Below are 21047 nucleotides of genomic sequence, written 5' to 3'. Positions count from 1 at the left end.
CCCTGATGTTCCTGCTAGTCCCTCTGCTTTCCTATTAAAAACTGACCACACTAAGCAGGAGAGCACATCGTGGTCAGTTCTCTAGCTCTCCAATGATTAGACTTGACCTGACACAGACATTCACTGGGAAGCTCAGTGTGCTGCTGCTTCTCCTCCCACCAGCTCTTATGCGGCTGAGAACCGAGGGCATGTGATACATGAAAGGCATTTATGATTTTTTTTTTTATATCTATTCAAAAATGTTTTGTCTTTCATTTCCATTTTAAACTGAACTGGTTGTTATATAAGGTGATTGTTTACAAATCACTTTAATTTCTAAATACAAATATTACCAGGCATGGTGCGATGCCTCCTCTTAGCATTATTTTGGCTAGTTCATGTTGAGATTCAGGGGAAGCAACTAAATACACCAGATATATGGGAGAGGTATTAACTGCAAAATAATTTAAAATAATATTCAGCCTGTTTTTTGATCCAGATAGCATAGTCACACCCTTCATTCCAAGGCATGGAGCAGCACAGCTTGGTCAAGGACATCTGGGTTAAAATACAGTTCCAGTGGCTGTCTGGTTGGGAGGACAGCAGCAGCACACCAAGGAGGTCATCCCACTTTTTTTTGCAGACATGTTCCCCATCTGGAAGCATGCATGAAGCATAACCTCATAGGTTCCTAATGCCGACTCTTTGTCAGGAATCAATTTTGGTGTAAAGGACACCGATAGAGACAAATTCAGTTACCTTCACTAGTTGCCATCATATTACTACATAACTGTATTAACTGGTGTTTTTTTTTATCTGTTCAACCTTAAGTTTAGTTATATAGTTTCTAGAACAAAACTGGAGAGGTAAATATTTAACCCTTTTGTCCATACTAGGAAAATAAATGGTTTCAATATACAGTATATGACTGTAAAATTGCAGAAGCCCAGAAACAGCTGGTAATTCACTTCACTATTTGTAATAACTATGACATTGGAGAACCTGCAAGAATGTATGGAAAGGATAGAACGAAACATGAAATTTGATACTTGCCTAACAGAACTCAAAGCAAAAAGGCAATTAAGGCAGTGCACATTGTGTACAAATTCAAAGCAAGACAGAGAGAAGAGGTTTTTCTCATCAGCCGACTTCATTCTGATGTGCTATTTAAGCAAAGTCTAGTATTTTTTGGGCATACAGCAACACACACATTAGCTATGTGTAGTTGGTGTGTACCCCATTACCTGATCTCTTCTCCATTCAAGTCAACTTACTACAATACCACAATGCATCGCAAACTGAATAGGTGGTGGAGCATTTGAATGACAGGATTCCACCAACCATTCAACACGATGCATTGTGGGATTTAAGACGATTTTATAGCACTGGAAATAGCCACGGAGGATGGTACTCGATGGCTGTGAGGAGGCAGAGGGGAATTGTAGCACAAGCAGACACCTACAGATAATGCTGGGATAAACTATTTTGTATGGTGCTATAGAAAGAAAACAAAAAAAAAAAAACTCTGTCAGCATGTTGCTATATCAACACATCTATGTAGCTCCTAGCATGGCCCCTAGCATTAAAGAGTAGGGAATTAAAGGGGGTTAATACCTATTCAAATTCGGGTACCTACAATAGCTGCATTGAAAATAAATTGAAAGTGAATATAAACACTTTTTTTTTTTTTTTTGCTTTTCAAAAACAAACATGTTATACTTACCTCCCTTGTGCAGTGGATTTGCACAGGGCAGCCTAGATCCTCCTCTTCTTGGGTACCTCTTTGCTGCTCCTGGCCCCTCTCTACTGTTGAGTGCCCCCACAGCAAGCAGCTTGCTAAGGGGGCACACAAGCAGAGCTGCCCATCTGTGGGCCTGGGACCGATATGCCGGGTGCCAGTCACTGCGAAGGAAGTTAGAAGAGCGGACACACAACCGCTCTCCTCCCCTTCTTGCTGTGACCCAGAAAGTAGCGTCCGTGACGTCTAGGTGTCTCCAGGTAGCTAACCCAGGAAGTAAAGTTTTGCAATGCAATCTGCATTGCAAAACATTACGTGAAGTCCAAAGGAGACATGCGGGGTCTTTTAGACCGTGCATATCTCAATAAAGAGAACCTGAAATAAATATATACGCTGCGCTTTCAAATATACTCTTCACATTATATATATGTGATAACCAAAGTGCAAATATGCGTGAGTGACACACCGTGATACATCCAGTAACTAGTGACTGTAAAAAGTGACAATAGTGCAACAAATAGTTATGAATACTTAAAAATGAACATATAAAATGAAAATAAATAATCACACTAGTAAAAAGTGCTATAACGTGCATCCATATGGTGATTGATTGTATCAAAATTATCGTTTATAAAATTATACAGTGTTCATAAAAATATATAGTGGACTCAATCCATTAAAACATATAGATTAATAAAAAGTGCTTCTATGTCATCCAATTATTTCAATTCAAAAGTGCTTCTAAAGTCCATGCGATTTGGAAACTGCTGTGTAGCAAGCCACAGTGATCACACTCAGGTGCTCCCTCCTAAGTATTAAACGCTCACCTCTGAGCGTGTGACTTTGCACTTAAGCTTAGTCAATACACACCTGTGAATCACCTCTGGGGCTCTGCAGTTTTAACCAGACTCCTGGACCAGTCAGCACTATACCTCGGTTGAGTAAAAAAGGACTGGATGGTGTAATAACATTTTAACAGTTTATCACATAAAACCCCCCATGGGGTACTACATAGTACAGGCGCGTCAGTGTGCCACTCTGCATCAGGCAAACAGCATGTAAAGATTCCGGATCGATATTGGGATGGAATGGGGTTCTTTCCTGACAGGTCACCTGCTGAACGTCCGTCCTGCCCAGCAGGTGACATGTCAGGAAAGAACCCCATACCATCCCAATATCGATCCGGTATCTTTACATGCTGTTTGCCTGATGCAGAGTGGCACACTGACGCGCCTGTACTATGTAGTACCCCATGGGGGGTTTTATGTGATTAATAAACTGTTAAAATGTTATTACACCATCCAGTCCTTTTTTTACTAAACCGAGGTATAGTGCTGACTGGTCCAGGAGTCTGGTTAAAACTGCAGAGCCCCAGAGGTGATTTTTTACATGAGCTAGAGTGTGAAATACACACATTGTGACAGGAGTCACTTTGGGTGGGGGCCCCGTGGAACCCAGCTTACCTTAGAGAGGTCAGGAAACTCCTTGTTCAGCTTCCCAGGCACCTCTTATGTGCAAGTCAACCCGTGTCTACTAGGGGCACAGGGTGACCGAAAAGCCACACTTCTTCCACCTGGGCCTATGTGGTTAATGATGGTCACTAACGCCACCCCCACCCTCCTTACTGTGTGTATTATGCATGTTCCAAGCATGAAGGTCAGAGTTAAAGTAAGAAAAGGGAAAGTTTCCTCAAGTGTCCTTCCCACTGAAAAAGTTGGCTGCGCACCCAGTTTATGTTTATAAAACATTTGTTGAAAAGTTTGAATGTACCCGAGCCTCATGTTATTGGATGCAAAGTTTACCCTGCCCTGTGTCTCTATGCCAACAAGGAGGGGGTCTGTCACACACATCTCACAGAAAATAGACTAGAAATCTAGCAAGTATTTAACTGTCTCAAATCAATTAGAAACTTTGTACACATTAATCTTGTTAGAAATTACAGATCCCTAAAATGAATAAGTTAATGGCATGCATAAAGATATTCCAAGTAGACTAAAGCTTGCAATACATTATACAATTTTCCTATTCAATTTGCTTTAGATTTATCTTCAACTATGTAGTGCAAGGGCCTGCCTGATTGCATACAAATTGAAAGTGTTTAGGTTTCACCTCATATTATGGTTTTGTTAAATCTAAATGAAAATTGTACAAGAAAATTGTATAATGTATGGACAGCGTTTTAAGAGGCTGCTTCATCTAAAGTAGAGAAAAGAAAATGGGTAGAAAAAAGTGCAGTTGCCCGAAGCGACCAATCAGGATTCTGTCTTTTTTTCCCAATAAAGTGAAAAGTAAAACCTGACTAGCTGAAAGCATGAAAACTTTGTCTCATTTTCTTTTCTACCGTTTTAAATAATACAGTCCTAAGAAGAAAGATAGGAATCCACTTATACGAAATGGAAGAAACACATGTTAATCTTGCCAATTCTTTATTTAAACCAGGTCTAGACAAACAAAGAATTCTGTAACTGTTTTAAACATTATGATAGATTTCACAAAAATAAAGGAAGAAAATATGGTATTTGTACTCAATTGTATGTTTAAAGTTTCTTTTTACAGGTGCATTGGGCACATGGAAACAGGCTAACTATGCAAAAATCTGATCCTAAAAGATCATTTAGTTATTGCACATCTTTCTCTCTATAGTCTTTGTTAAAGTGAATGAGTAATCAGAGGTACTACCCCTTACTCATTCACATAGGGAAAGTAATGGATATCTGGAAGATGATCTTAAAGGTGGTTTTCAGATTCTGATGGGTTCCCTGTCTGCAGACCCCCACAACCATTGGGCCAGGGTTGTGGTAAAGCGGTCCTTGTTCTCATCAACATGGGGACAAGGTGCTTTGCCAGGGAACTGTTGAGGGGATGCAGCCTGATGTGATTCAGGAAAGGGGGTGCACGCTTGCCTCTCTTTTCTGACCAGGCTGCATGCTTGGATAAAGGATTGAGATTTTTGGGGGGAAAACCCATGCTGCTCAATTTTGCTGAGGTATCCCCTTTTAAATGTATGCTACACCCATTTTTGACCTGGGATTTTCATTCTAGATCCATTCCACATCTTCTTTCATGATAAGGGTCTTGGATGCAATTTTGGTGCAAAAGGACTGCGCAATGCTCATTAACAAATGAACTTTTAAAATGCACGCCAATACATATAAATGCAACACAAATACTTAAAAATACAGAGCAACACACAAAAATGCACGCAGATGCAGGTTACTTACATATGCATTTTCAATTAATCATAGTTTTTACATGTTTTTAACGCGGTTGTAAACCGTTCCCCCTTTATCTTTTTTTTTAGCCCTTACTTGCAAAGCAAAAGGCATAATGTGCTAGAATGCATCACATGCTAACGCATTATGTGAAACTTGCCTAAAAAAAGAAGCTCTCCAGCAATGGCATAGTGTTCATCTTCACCCGGCCTTCCTTCTGGGTTTGCGGACTTCGGCTCTGTAACTGGCCAGAGCCGCGATTAAGTCACTCCTGCACATGCGTGCGGGAGCCGCCGATCATGGCACAGGGCTCTGAATAAACGGCACAAGCTGCTGTTCCTTCAGAGCATATGTGCCAGCGATTCAACTGGCTGCATTTACAGTAATTATCTCCTAAACAGTGCATGTTTAGGAGATATTTACACTACCTATAGGTAAGCCTTACTATAGGCTTACCTATAGCTAAAACTTAAAGATAGAAGTTTACTTCCTCTTTAACTTGGCAATACCATCACCCTTTTCCTCATAGCAAATTTGTCAGGACCCTGTAATATTTAGTCCGAATGTACAACAAAAGAAATCAAGTGTAGTGTAGTGGATAGCACTCTCGCCTAGCAGTAAAAAGGGTCGCAGGTTCGAATCCCAACCACAACACTACCTGCCTGGAGTTTGCATGTTCTCCCTGTGCGGGTTTCCTCTGGATACTCCGGTTTCCTCCCACACTCTAAAGACATGCTGGTAGGTTAATTGGCTTCTGTCCAAAAATTGGCCCTAGTACATAAATGTGAGTTGGGGACCTTGGATTGTGGGCTCCTTGAGGGTAGGGACTGCAGTGAGTGTGCGATGTATGTGTGGAGCGCTGCATAAATTGACGGCGCTATATGGGTACCTTAAATAAATAGGGATAAATGTAGACGTAACAAAGGCTACCTTTTAGTGAAAAAGGATTGTCAAAACTAGTTGATTCAGTGATATGAGCAGCTGAATTTATAAGCAAATTCTAAATGTACTATTTTGAGTTTACTCCCTATTTGTTCTTTTATAAGACGGAAAGTCTCAATTGCCAATATGGTGGCTTTGGAGGTAGAGAGTAGATGAAGTCAAGCTCTGCATTTACAAGAAGAAATGAGGGCTACAGTGTAAATCAGTTGTCTGTATCACCAAGGCTTGTTTCCACAACAACCCAAATTTTTCAAAATACAATTGTCATTGGGACGGAAAGTGAGGTGAAATCTTCTGAACAGGGGCACAGACAGCAAAACAAACGTTACAGGGGTGTTAACCCTTCCCTAGGCTATTCAAAAGGCTTAAAATTGTTTTTTTTGGCTGGAGCTACACTTAAAAAATGTACCTGTTCCGACTTACAAATTCAACTTAAGAACAAACCTACAGACCCAATCTTGTTTGTAACCCGGGGACCGCCTGTATGCCCTTGTTGAAGGAATACTTACAACTGTTGAAGCTCTTGTTATCACACCTTTACCAGTTCTTATTGTCAAAAAGAACCCTTTAGCTGGTTTTACATTTGCTTTTATTAGGTCTATTATGGGCAGTCTTAGCCCGACATGATTTGCAACAAAACTGTACATTTAATTATAAGCAGGGGAAATCCCAGACAGACATTTTACTGTAGCAATTAAAATCCTAATTATCCAATCTGAAATGGATCCTGGTTTCTTATAATTAATTAGAAACAAGAAAGCAGTCTCAAATTAGGTGGAGTAAACATTCCCCATGGTGAGTTCACTTCAAGATCACGGCAGCTATGTGGTTCTTTTTTTAATGCTCAAGCACAAATAGAACCTATGCTGGAAAGGAAACACATTCTTCCATATTGAATCTGTTATCGGCAACTTAAAAGGGAAGTATGTCCAAGCATTTTTTTGGCTGTACTTCGAGTCACAGGAGTACAATAGCAAGTGTACTCTTGTGATCCTAGAGTTAGCTGGAATCAGGCCATTACCTGCTGTAAGCTGGCTGGGCAGAGTTGCGCTATGCTCTGGAAGAATCCGACGACCAGGTCAGGTTTCACCTACACTCTCGTCTCTAGTGAGCACTGAAGAAAGAGTAGTGTGCAGTGACTGACAGCCATTGTTCTCCACTGTGAACAGACCAAGAGCTGACTCATCAGCGGTCATATGGTAGCTTTTGATCTTGGACCTGACATGGGACAGCTGCAGCGTCAAACCAGTGCTGCAGTATGAAGGCAAAGTATGGATTTTTTTCCTTAAAGTATGAACAAATCCCATGGAGTAGCATCGTTTTGGAATTGAAATATGTTCGTGATGGTGCTGTCAGTAAATCCAATGAAAACATTTGTCCAATCCAGCTCAAGTAGGCTTTGAAAGTAAACAACAAGCGTGGCACTTCCATCCTCTTGAAGTTACTGTGTCACGCCATTTTAAAAAAATTGGAACAATAAAATTGTGAATAACTTGTCCCTTCTGTTGAAGATTCTTGCTCTCTTGAAGAGCTACACTTGCTGAAAAATCTACAGCACCCAATATTTATGAAGGGATTGGATACCTAGAGCCCCTCTGCATGCTGTGGGGCGTCTTCTGTTGACCACAGGACACAGTGATGATGCAAATTTTGGCAAAATACAGTGTGAATCTGGGAACCAGGCATCCAAACACACCAGGTGTGTCCAATGCTGAAGATTCTTGGCTGCGGTAGAGAGCGAAGACCTGTGGCACAGGCGAGTGGACTGGTCAATATTCTCTCTCTTTGGCAGGGGGCAGAGTTGCGTTAGGTCTGCCCACAAAGATGGGAAGAATACTTTAAAGCGAAAAAAGATACAAAAATAAAAATGAAGAATTGGGGCACAGAGAATAAAAAAAAAAAAAAAAAAAAAAAAGTGTTGACTTCCTAAACTCCCACGTATTTGTTCAATCAAATCTTGGGACACCTCTGACAGTGCATCCAGTAAGTATTCACAGTGCTTCACATTTTCCACATTTTGTTGTATAGCCTTATTCCAAAATGGATTCAGTTTATTGTTTTCCTCAAAATTCTACAAACACCACCCCATTATGAAGTCTTCGCAAATTTAAATAAAAAATTTACTTGTAAAAATTTCACCTAAATTCATATTCGCACAAAAACAGTCCATTACACTAAGCCGCTAAACTGTTTGAAACCTAACCTGAAGGCATATTACTGGGCATCAGTAATATGTCTACTTGATTCTCCCATAAATTTGCAAAGTGTGTTGCTGGAGTAACAGCAAGTATTGCTTCTGTATGCTGTATACATTTTGTACATACACAAGTCACAAAAACACTTTTGCATAATAAATAGATTTGTTTGAGTGAAAAAAATACCAAGTGACCCGAGTAACTGAAATTTATGTTATGTACAGTAGGTGAAAGATGCAGATTACCATATACTCAAATCACATTTTTGTAAACTGCTCCCAATATTATCACAAACTGCTTTGAAGATAAATAGAAGTCTAGCAATATTATACAGAAAGGACACACCCGACCCAAATGGATTGCTTGCAAAAATAGGTTCAGAGAACTGCTGAACTGTGAAGATTTCCCATATAAACCTATGTATCAGCACAAAATTCTCTAGTGTTCAGAAACAGCCCAGCAGCGATAACAGTTTAATAAAAAGTGCAAAACCTTTAGTACATTAATTACTAAGAATTGTTTACTGCAGTGTGCTTATATAGCAGGGTTAATGTAAGGAAAAAATTTCAGTCCCGGCAGGAGCCACTGTGAAGTACAACCCATGATGTACAACATGACTAAAGAAAGAGGGTGTAGTGCCCCTAATGAAATCAATAAACCTACCTGTTGCCATGATGGTATCCTCATGTCCTTGTGTAAATACAATAACCCTTGGCCTTTTTGTGTTCACCTTTGGAAGCGCCTGAGCCTTTCTGGCAATCTCCTTGATATCTTCAGTCTAGGGAAGAATAAAATGTTAAAATGTAAAATACACATGGTAAAGAGACTCTAGCACACTTTACATTTTAAAGACTTTCTTTTTTACTCTTGATTTTTTCACTATTCACCAGCTTTTTGTAATAGTGGAAAGAAGTTACGAGAAGCTGGGACGCATTTGTGGTCATTATGTCTGCTACCATGGATATTAACAGAAATAAATGGCAAACAAGCAGTACTGCTGCCTCAGCTATACAACAGTGCAGTACTAATGTCTTATTTTACACAACTCCACATATGGATTTTTATTTACATTGAAGCTCAAATCCAGTCAAAAAACTTAGCGTGGGGAGACATTAGAATGCCTATCAATATTTATTTTTGTTAGTGCGCTCACTTAGAATTCTTTTTACTTCTCGTCTTTTTCATGGGTGTCCAACAGAACTAGCAGTAAGAGAAATGCTACCCAATATGAATACAGATAACTATAAAAGAAATTTTCCAGTAGCATAGAGAAGGGTTAGAACCTGTCAGAATTTTACTGCTGTACGTACATGTGCCCTTTGAGGAGATTTTACCTTTCCCCCTTGACCAGATGTTGGGTGTCTGACAGAAAAGGGAGCGAAGAAAGATAGCCCCAATGAGGACACAAAGCAATTAAAACCTTGCAAAGATTCTATTCATGGTGGATAAAAATCTATTTAAAGAAAAAATCCCTTTTTTTAATCAAATTTATTTTAATAAAATGCTTTTGGAGTAAAAATCTATCTAAAAGATAGTTTTCTATTTAAGATACATTCATTATTTAGTTTATACGTCATGAAATGGAGCTTAGTTATGTAGCATGAGGCTGTATATTCTGCAATATTTACATTTTTGGTAAACTAATTCAATGAATCCAAGCTCTGCAAGCTGAGATGACATGCACTGCATTGATGCAGTCACACAATTTCACAGTAATCATGAGATAAAACAAAGATAAAGGAAAATTCCTTAACTCATTGCTTTGCAAATTTATATACACTGCAAACTATGATTGAATTGGTTCTGATATAGCCGTTTTAATAACCTGACAGCTTATTATTCTAAATAGGAAATCTTCATTTTGTTTGCAAATTTTAAAGATTCTGACTACCAGCAAGAATAAGTCCTTACATTTAAAGAGCACCTGTCAATTCAGATTCATCATGGCAGCGCCCGTTAGTGGGCATCCATTCATTTGCTGCCGCCAAGTCCCTCACCTTGTTGCGTCACTGCCGCATCATCAGTCATCCCATTAACAACTTAAGGACCAGCCGCCGTCGTTCTGAGTCCCTACTTTGACGTTAAATACTGTTATGGCAGCAGCTAGCTGCCATAACCCGGTATTTAAATCGGCGGACTGTCCTCCTATTTTTTTTTTAATTGCATTTTAGTGTAAATATGGGATCTGAGGTCTTTTTGACCCCAGATCTCATATTTAAGAGAGCCGTCCCGCTGCGCTCACACGCAGAAGCGAACGCATATGTAAGTCGCGCCCACCTATGAAAACGGTGTTCAAACCACACATGTGAGGTATTGCCGCGATCGTTCGAGCAAGAGCAATAATTCTAGCCCTAGACCGCCTCTGTAACTCAAAACTGGCAGAAATCCTTAAACGTCGCCTACAGAGATTTTTAAGGGTAAAAGTTTGTCGCCATTCCACAAACGGGCGCATTTTTGAAGCGTGACATGTTGGGTATCAATTTACTCGGCGTAACATTATCTTTCACTATATATATATATATATATATATATATATATATATATATAAATAAAAAAGGGCTAACTTTACTGTTGTCTTATTTTTTTTAAGTCAAAAAAGTTATTTTTATATTTTAATTTTAATATTTTATATTAATTATATTTGGGGGTTCCAAGTAATTTTCTAGCAAAAAAAAAAAAAAAAAAAAGATTTTAACTTGTAAACACTAAGTCCGAACAATAGGCCCGGTCCTTAAGTGGTTAAAGTGAATGGGACTGTCAGTGAGTCAACAACGGGTCAGAGGAGAAGCCGCTGCGGGTCAGAGATGAATTACTCTTTAAAAATTATGATTTAAATGGAGTTGCTTTAGATCAAGCCTTTTTACTAGTGATTTAAAGTGGTTGTAAACTCTCAAAAACAACCTGAAAGACAAAAAGGCATAATGAGCTAGTATGCACCGCATACTAGCTCATTATGAAATACTTACCTTAGATCGAAGCTGTTGCAGCAGTCCCTGTACACTGCTGTGACTGACGACATATCTCTGGGAGATATTTCCAGGTTTGCGGGCTCCAGCGCTGTGATTGCCCAGAACCGCAATGACGTCACTCCCGTGCATGCGTGCAGAAGCCGCCGGTAACAGCACAGCGGCACAAGCGAGCCGTTTCTTCAGTGGCCATGTGCCGATCATGTCGGCACATGCGGATACAGTGAATATCTCCTAAACAGTGCAAGTTTAGGAGATATTCGCGGTACCTACAGGTAAACCTTCAATAGGCTTACTTGTAGTTAAAAGTGGGAGCACAGGGTTTATAACCACTTTAAATCATGATTTAACTCCAATTCACCCTGGCTCTACTGCCTCCTGATTTTATAGAAACTAAGTTTTGGCCACAGTTGGGCTTTAAACAAAATGTAGCATTTTGAAAAGGGGCCACAAGCTCTGCTTCCAAAATGTCCAGTTCATAGTATAGGTGGTAGTAAAGTCAAATCCAACTGGACTTCTATCCTCATAGCTTATCCAAGCCAATTTCATCAACATGCTACTTTGGAGCAGGAACAGAACAAAGGTGTTAACCTCGAGGAGAAAGGGTTATAGTGGAACACCCGAAAGCAATAAGGACAAGTGGGTAAAGAACCTTGCAGAGTGTTTACTTAGTCTTAGCCTACAGATTGAACTTTGCTGTGGCCGATATCATCACAACTACAGAATCCCCCATCTATAACCACCAGATATCGGCAGAAGAGGCTGAACAATACCATTTGAGTGTTTCAGCAGTAATGTTGTGTCAAAACACCCCCTTCCAACTTGACTCCACTAGAGAGGAAGGCCCCTACAACGCTTAGTACAGATCCAATCAGCACCATCCTGCAGCAGACAAGGGATTATGCACCGTGATCACGAATACATTGGATTACCATTCTAAGGGGACCACTCACTAAAGAGTGACACCACTAGCTGTTACAAGAAAAAGGTGTTTTACTGTTTTCAACAGGTAGAAAAGGTTAAAGCTATTGATCAGATCTTGCACCACCATCAACCACAGAAGCTAGAAGTCTGTATAAGCTCCCTAAGACACACAAGTCAGGAACGCAGCAACATCAGACTGAGATGGTAATAAGCCAAGCTGTTGATTGAAGATCTCTTAGGAAAAAGCCAAAAGGAAAAAAGAAAACAGTGAAACTAAGAGACCCAGCAGGGAACTAGGTCTTCAGTCCTACACCAGGCAGAAAAAAACTGAGCTGCTTATTGCAGATGGGAGGGGTTGGCTACCAGTTAGACCAGCCCTTAGGTGGTGCTGCTTTAGTTATTTTGCCTAGTGTTCTACTCCTGAAGGTGGCTCTATAACCTTACAGTGAAAAAAGGAAATCGAGCTGTGCCCTTCAATGAACATAACAGCAATCCAAAAAGTGCCCCACGACATACTGTCGGAGATGAAACTTGCAAGTCTTACAACAGGGAAAATAAACATTCCATGTACAATGGTACAACTTCCTGGAATTGGAGTCTGAAAAACCCCTGACCCAAAGGAAGTGGGCTTTAGCAGCCATGCCATCAAAGCCAGCAAGCACAAAGCAAGATGGAAGATCAGACCCTATAAACAGCCTAAAGTCTGGCCAATCTGAAAAAGCCCATGGCTCGTCTGTCAAAAAGATTTAAGATGCCTGCATACCACCTTTTTGGCCAAGCAGGTGTGATCAAAATATCAAAAAATTCCTTCCACCTTTATCCTGCACAACAGGTGAGAAAGAAGCTGTAGTGAAGGAAATGTAATGATCAGGAAGAAGTGACCCCTAGGAGTCACCACTGCATCCACTGCAAACCCCTAAGGATCCCTAGTCCAGGACACAGATCTGTCCAGCTTGCTGTTGAATATGGACACCAAGAGATCAATGTTCAGTGTCCACCACCGCAGACAAATGAATACAAACACATACTGCGTGAACCCCTGCAGGTATATCAGACACGCAAAGTTGCAATTTGGTCCATAAATTTTAACATGGCTGGAGAAGGGTGACCATTGCTCTTGGATGATTGATAATGTCATGCATCATTACAAATCACTTTACATACAGTGGGGACGGAGAGTATTCAGACCCACTTAAATTTTTCACTCTGTTATATTGCAGCCATTTGCTAAAATCATTTAAGTTCTTTTTCCTCATTAATGTACACACAGCACCCCATATTGACAGAAAAACACAGAATTGTTGACATTTTTGCAGATTTATTAAAAAAGAAAAACTGAAAGATCACATGGTCCTAAGTATTCAGACCCTTTGCTCAGTATTTAGTAGAAGCACCCTTTTGATCTAATACAGCTATGAGTCTTTTTGGGAAAGATGCAACAAGTTTTTCACACCTGGATTTGGGGATCCTCTGCCATTCCTCCTTGCAGATCCTTTCCAGTTCTGTCAGGTTGAATGGTAAACGTTGGTGGACAGCCAATTTTAGGTCTCTTTAGAGATGCTCAATTGGGTTTAAGTCAGGGCTCTGGCTGGGCCATTCAAGAACAGTCACAGAGTTGTTGTGAAGCCACTCCTGTGTTATTTTAGCTGTGTGCTTAGGGTCATTGTCTTGTTGGAAGGTAAACCTTCGACCCAGTCTGAGGTCCTGAGCACTCTGGGGAAGGTTTTCATCCAGGATATCCCTGTACTTGGCCGCATTCATCTTTCCCTCGATTGCAACCAATCGCCCTGTCCCTGCAGCTGAAAAACACCCCACACAGCATGATGCTGCCACCACCATGCTTCACTGTTGGGACTGTATTGGACAGGTGATGAGCAGTGCCGGGTTTTCTCCACACATACCGCTTAGAATTAAGGCCAAAAAGTTCTATCTTGGTCTCATCAGACCAAAGAATCTTATTTCTCACCATCTTAGAGTCCTTCAGGTGTTTTTTTTTTTTTTTTAGCAAACTCCATAAGGGCTTTCATGTGTCTTCCATCGGGCAACTCTGTCATAAAGCCCCGACTGGTGGAGGGCTGCAGTGATGGTTGACTTTCTACAACTTTCTGGCATCTCCCAACTGCATCTCTGGAGCTCAGCCACAGTGATCTTTGGGTTCTTCTTTACCTCTCTCACCAAGGCTGTTCTCCCCCGATAGCTTAGTTTGGCCGGACGGCCAGCTCTAGAAAGGGTTCTGGTCGTCCCAAACGTCTTCCATTTAAGGATTATGGAGGCCACTGTGCTCTTAGGAACCTTAACCACTTCAGCCCCGGAAGGATTTACCCCCTTAATGACCAGAGCACTTTTTACAATTTGGCACTGCGTCGCTTTAACTGCTAATTGCGCGGTCATGCAATGCTGTACCCAAACTAAATTTGCGTCCTTTTCTTCCCACAAATAGAGCTTTCTTTTGATGGTATTTGATCACCTCTGCCATTTTTATTTTTTGTGCTATAAACGGAAAAAGACCGAAAATTTTGAAAAAAAATGATATTTTCTACTTTTTGTTATAAAAAAAAATCCAATAAACTCAATTTTAGTCATACATTTAGGCCAAAATGTATTCGGCCACATGTCTTTGGTAAAAAAAAAGTCAATAAGTGTATATTTATTGGTTTGCACAAAAGTTATAGCGCCTACAAACTAGGGTACATTTTCTGGAATTTATACAGCCTTTAATTTATGACTGCCTATGTCATTTCTTGAGGTGCTAAAATGGCAGGGCAGTACAAAACCCCCACAAATGACCCCATTTTGGAAAGTAGACACCCCAAGGAAATTGCCGAGAGGCATGTTGAGCCCATTGAATATTAATTTTTTTTTGTCCCAAGTGATTGAATAACGACAAAAAAAAAAAAAAAAATTACAAAAAGTTGTCACTAAATGATATATGGGCATATATGGCCATATGTGGAATTGCACCCCAAAATTTATTCAGCTGCTTCTCCTGAGTACGGGGATACCACATGTGTGGGACTTTTTGGGAGCCTAGCCGCGTACGGGGCCCTGAAAACCAATCACTGCCTTCAGGATTTTTAAGGGCGTAAATTTTTGATTTTACTCCTCACTAGCTATCACAGTTTTGAAGGCCATAAAATGCCCAGATGGCATAAAACCCCCCCAAATGACCCCATTTTGGAAAGTAGACACCCCAAGCTATTTGCTTTGAGGCATGTTGAGTCCATGGAATATTTTATATTTTGACACAAAATGCGGGAAAGTGACAAATTTTTTTTTTTTGCACAAAGTTGTCACTAAATGATATATTGCTCAAACATGCCATGGGAATATGTGAAATTACACCCCAAAATACATTTTGTTGCTTCTCCTGAGTATGGGGATACCACATGTGTGAGACTTTTTTGGAGCCTAGCCTCGTACGGGGCCCCGAAAACCAATCATCGCCTTCAGGATTTCTAAGGGTGTAAATTTTTGATTTCACTCTTCACTGCCTATCAGTTTCGGAGGCCATGGAATGCCCAGGTGGCACAACCCCCCCCCCCCCCAAATGACCCCATTTTGGAAAGTAGACACCCCAAGCTATTTGCCGAGAGGCATGGTGAGTATTTTGCAGCTCATTTGTTTTTGAACATGAAGAAAGACCAGAAAAATTTTTTTTTTTACTTTTTTCAAAACTTTGTGACAAAAAGTGAGGTCTGCAAAATATTCACTATACCTCTCAGCAAATAGCTTGGAGTGTCTACTTTCCAAAATGGGGTCATTTGGGGGGGGTTTTGTGCCACCTGGGCATTCCGTGGCCTCCGAAACTGTGATAGGCAGTGAAGAGTGAAATCAAAAATTTACGCCCTTAGAAAGCTGGAAGGCGGTGCTTGGTTTTCGGGGTCCCGTACGAGGCTAGGCTCCAAAAAAGTCTCACACATGTGGTATCCCCATACTCAGGAGAAGCAACAAAATGTATTTTGTGGTGTAATTTCACATATTCCCATGGCATGTTTGAGCAATATATCATTTAGTGACAACTTTGTGCAAAAAAAAAAAAATGTCTCTTTCCCGCAACTTGTGTCACAATATAAAATATTCCATTGATCGACATGCCTCTCAGCAAATAGCTTGGGGTGTCTACGTTCCAAAATGGGGTCATTTGGGGGGGGGGGGGGGGTTGAACTGTTCTGGCATTTTATGCACAACATTTAGAAGCTTTTGTCACACATCACCCACTCTTCTAACCACTTGAAGACAAAGCCCTTTCTGACACTTTTTGTTTACATGAAAAAATGATTTTTTTTTGCAAGAAAATTACTTTGAACCCCCAAACATTATATATTTTTTTTAAAGCAAATGCCCTACAGATTAAAATGGTGGGTGTTTCACTTTTTTTTTTTCACACAGTATTTGCACAGCGATTTTTCAAATGCATTTTTTGGGGGAAAAAAAACACCACACTTTTTAAAATTTTAATGCACTATAAAACACACTATATTGCCCAAATGTTTGATGAAATAAAAAAGATGATCTTAGGCCGAGTACATGGATACCAAACATGACATGCTTTAAAATTGCGCACAAACATACAGTGGCAACAAAATAAATACATTTTTAAAAGCCTTTACAGGTTACCACTTTAGATTTACAGAGGAGGTCTACTGCTAAAATTACTGCCCTCGATTTGACCTTCGCGGTGATACCTCACATGCATGGTGCAATTGCTGTTTACATTTGACGCCAGACCGACGCTTGCGTTCGCCTTAGCGCGAGACCAGGGAGGGAAAGGGGTGCTTTTTTTTTTTCTTTATCATTTTTTTGCCTTTTTATCTTATTTTTAAACTGTTCCTTTCATTTTTTTTTTTTTTTATAAATCATTTTTATTGTTATCTCAGGGAATGTAAATATCCCCTATGATAGCAATAGGTAGGGACAGGTACTCTTTTTTGAAAAAATTGGGGTCTCCTCTGCCCTCAAAGCATCTGACCACACCAAGATCGGTGTGATCGGTGTGATAAAATGCTTCCCCAATGGCACTGTTTACATCTGGCGAAATCTAAGTCATAAAATGCTCGTAGCTTCCGGTTTCTTAGGCCATAGAGATGTTTGGAGCCACTCTGGTCTCTGATCAGCTCTATGGTCAGCTGGCTGAATCACCGGCTGCATTCTCAGGTTCCCTGTTGAGACAGGAGAGCCAGAGAAAAACACGGACGACGGGGGGGGGGGGGGGGCATTCCCTCCCACTGCTTGTAAAAGCAGTCTAGAGGCTAATTATCTGCTAGGATTGCTTTTACATGAAAGCCGACCGCTGGCTGAAAAGAATGATACCAAGATGATACCTAAACCTGCAGGCATCATTCTGGTATAACCACTCAAAGTCGTGAATGGCGTACCTGATGACAAAAAAATGGATAACAATAAAGCACGGTAAATGGTAAAGTAGGGCTGAAACAATTAATCGATATTATCGATAATGAAAATCGTTGTCAACGATTTTCATTATCGATTAGTTGGTCCGCACCTTCCTTCTGTCTGTCCGTTTTAAATCCTCCCTGTGTCCTCGGCGCCGCCATTTGTGACCAGGCACGTCTGCGCCGCCGCACGTCCACGGCGCGCCTCTCCTCCTCCTTGCTGATGTCACCCCCCCCTGATCTTCTCAGCCCCGCCCGCTGCCTCGAGGGAACAGAGAAAAAATCCTCCCTCCTGTGTCCTCGGCGCCGCCGTTTGTGACCAGGCACGTCCGCGGCGCACCTCTCCCCCTCCTCCTCTTTGCAGACGTCATCCCCACTGATCTCAGCCCTGCCCGCTGCCTCGAGGGAACAGAGAGGCGAGGGCAAGAAGCGAGGAGAGCCGAGCTGCTCATTCATAGTGAAAGGTAGCAGCTAATAACACAGTAAAAACAGCACATTTTTATGACCGGGCACCATCCTAAACAGTATTAGTGGGGAGGGGGGGGGGGGAATAGTGCCCCATTGGTGACCCCGGGAGGAAAGGCGCCCCGTCATTGGTGACCCCGGGAGGAAAGGCGCCCCGTCATTGGTGACCCCGGGAGGAAAGGCGCCCCGTCATTGGTGACCCCGGGAGGAAAGGCGCCCCGTCATTGGTGACCCCGGGAGGAAAGGCGCCCCGTCATTGGTGACCCCGGGAGGAAAGGCGCCCCGTCATTGGTGACCCCGGGAGGAAAGGCGCCCCGTCATTGGTGACCCCGGGAGGAAAGGCGCCCCGTCATTGGTGACCCCGGGAGGAAAGGCGCCCCGTCATTGGTGACCCCGGGAGGAAAGGCGCCCCGTCATTGGTGACCCCGGGAGGAAAGGCGCCCCGTCATTGGTGACCCCGGGAGGAAAGGCGCCCCGTCATTGGTGACCCCGGGAGGAATGGCGCCCCGTCATTGGTGACCCCGGGAGGAATGGCGCCCCGTCATTGGTGACCCCGGGAGGAATAGCGCCCCATCATTGGTGACCCCGGGAGGAATAGCGCCCCGTCATTGGTGACCCCGGGAGGAATAGCGCCCCGTCATTGGTGACCCCGGGAGGAATAGCGCCCCGTCATTGGTGACCCCGGGAGGAATAGCGCCCCGTCATTGGTGACCCCGGGAGGAATAGCACCCCGTCATTGGTGACCCCGGGAGGAATAGCACCCCGTCATTGGTGTCCCCGGGAGGAATAGCGCCCCGTCATTGGTGTCCCCGGGAGGAATAGAAAAAAATGGCACATTATGATTTTTTTTATGATTTTATCCGATTAATCGAAAAAATAATCGGCCGATTAATCGATTATGAAAATAATCGTTAGTTGCAGCCCTATGGTAAAGTATAAAAAACTGCATACCTGAAAAGCAAACATGATAAAACATAATAACAATAAAACATTGCAGAATAGAATACAGTAAAAAAGAGCAGAACAATAGAGAGAGAATAGAGAGAGAGAATAAAACAATAACTATTTTTTTTATTTTATATTTTTGTTTGTGTGTTTTTTTTTTTTTTTACACTTTTTTTTGTAACTAACTTTTATAACTGTAACCGGTTCCAGGTTCGGGTCTCTCAAAATGCGATGGCATCTTGGGAGACCCTGTGAAAGTGTGCCTAGTCTGTGCAATGCTGTACCCTACGCTAATACTCAACTAGTGAATGGTAGCGTTCAAAACATTCACCAATGCAAAGACCAGGATTGTCAGGTCAGGAGGGACAATAATAGCGGGTGTCACATCTATATCCATGCTTGCTGCAGACACGACATCTTTTTTTTGGGGGGGGGGGTTCGCTGGGTAGGGGTACCCAGGAGGACATAAAGAAAATGCCTCTCATGCAGCCGACTGCATTTGGTTGGGGATATGAATGGGGGAAGTACGGGCGCTGCAGAAGTGGTGGGGTCCCAATTAGGATTGGCGAATGCAGCAGGAAGGGCATTATGGGCATGACGGGCCTGTTTGTCTTCTTCTTGGTGGCAGCGGGACACTACTTGTGCTTGCCACCTCACCAGCTTGAACTGCACTTATGGGACTCGCCACGTCACCAAGTGTTACTGCAGTGCTGGTTTGACTACGACCGGGGTGTACTAGGCCGCTGGTGCTTGCCAGTTCACCAAAACGCTACCAAAAAAACTGTTAGCGATCGCAGGGATCAGGCCTGACTCTGCGAAGGCTGCAGTTATGTGTTTAGTGTTTTGTAAGGGACAGTGATCGATCGATACTGCACTTGGGTGGGCTGGGCCGGGCCGAGGGGCAAAATGCAGGTGCTAGCAGGTATCTGGGCTGATCCCGCTAACACTGCGTTTTTGGGAAACCTAAACTGCTGGGGACGCTAGTATAGATCTGATCAGATATTGATCCGTTCAGATACTATACCACTAAGGGAGGTGTACGGTGCATGCGTGGGTGTTAGCGGTACTGGCGCTAACCTGATGCTGCTTGGGGCTAGTGTTTGCCAGTTCACCAAAACGCTACCAAAAAAACTGTTAGCGATCGCAGGGATCAGGCCTGACTCTGCGAATGCTGCAGTTATATGTTTAGTGTTTTGTAAGTGACAGTGATCGATCGATACTGCACTTGGCTGAGCTGGGCGGAGGGGCAAAACGCAGGTGCTAGCAGGTATCTGGGCTGATCCCGCTAACACTGCGTTTCTGGGAACCCTAAACTGCTGGGGACGCTAGTATAGATCTGATCGGATCAGATATCGATCCGTTCAGATACTATACCACTAAGGGAGGCGTATGCTGCGTGCGCGGGTGTTAGCGGTACTAGCGCTAATCTGACGCTGCCTGGGGCGACGCATATCACCGCCGGGCGATCAGGGGGCTAAACCTTTATTCGGTAGTAAACGGCGGGTGCCCTGACACTATAAAAAATAAACGCACTAACCAGCGTCACCCGTAACAGTTATACGGTGATCACTGATGAAAGGGTTAACTAGGGGGCAATCAAGGGGTTAAAACATTTATTAGGTAGTATATGGGGGTCCCTGACGCTATAAAACGCTGACGGCGAACCTAAATATTTACCTCACTAACTAGCGTCACCAGCGACACGAATACAGCGATCAGAAAAACAATCGCTTAGTGACACTGGCGACGGGGGGTGATCAAGGAGTTAAAACTTTATTAGGGGGTGTCAGGGAGGTATCCTAGACCTAAAGGGGGCTAACCCTAACACCATGCAGTAATAAAAAACAAAAACAAAAAAACTGCTTGGTGTCAGTGTGACGGGGGGAGGGGTGATTAGGGGGTGAGATCGGGGGTGTAATGTGTGCCTGGCATGTTCTACTGAGTGTGTGTGTGTTTTACACTCACAGTGATGTCTTCTCTCCTCGGCGCCGGAACGGAAAATACCGAGCCGAGGAGAGATGACATTTCCTTTGCTGCTGTTTAGCATAAAGCAGCAAAGGAAGATTCTCATTGGCTGGGAGCAATCGCGAGGGGGGGGGGGGGGGGCCACGAACGGATGGTCTCCCCCTCACCTCTCATCGCTCCCAATCACAAGCCGCCCGCCTCGGGCACCGGGGGGGGGGGGGAGATGGTGTGTGTCCGATCAGACCCCCCGCCCGCGGGAGGCAGATCACGTATATATACGAGATTCTGCCGACGTATATCGTCGTTAGGCGGTCGGCAAGTGG

At 42.7% G+C, this 21047-nt stretch overlaps 1 protein-coding gene across 6 annotated transcripts in view; it reads right to left on the bottom strand.

Annotated features, from left to right (window-relative positions):
- Window positions 1-21047, bottom strand: part of ADK (adenosine kinase) — a 315535-nt gene that overhangs the window by 25390 nt on the left and 269098 nt on the right. For all 6 annotated transcript variants that reach the window (XM_073596766.1, XM_073596760.1, XM_073596764.1 and 3 more), the window contains one exon: window positions 8730-8844. In XM_073596766.1, the coding sequence (XP_073452867.1) occupies window positions 8730-8844 (115 nt within the window). The remainder of the gene's footprint in view (window positions 1-8729; window positions 8845-21047) is intronic.

Source organism: Aquarana catesbeiana, linkage group LG08, assembly GCF_042186555.1.
Source record: "Aquarana catesbeiana isolate 2022-GZ linkage group LG08, ASM4218655v1, whole genome shotgun sequence".
Classification (NCBI taxonomy): Eukaryota; Metazoa; Chordata; class Amphibia; order Anura; family Ranidae; genus Aquarana; species Aquarana catesbeiana.
This window is presented reverse-complemented; position numbering and strand designations above follow the sequence as displayed.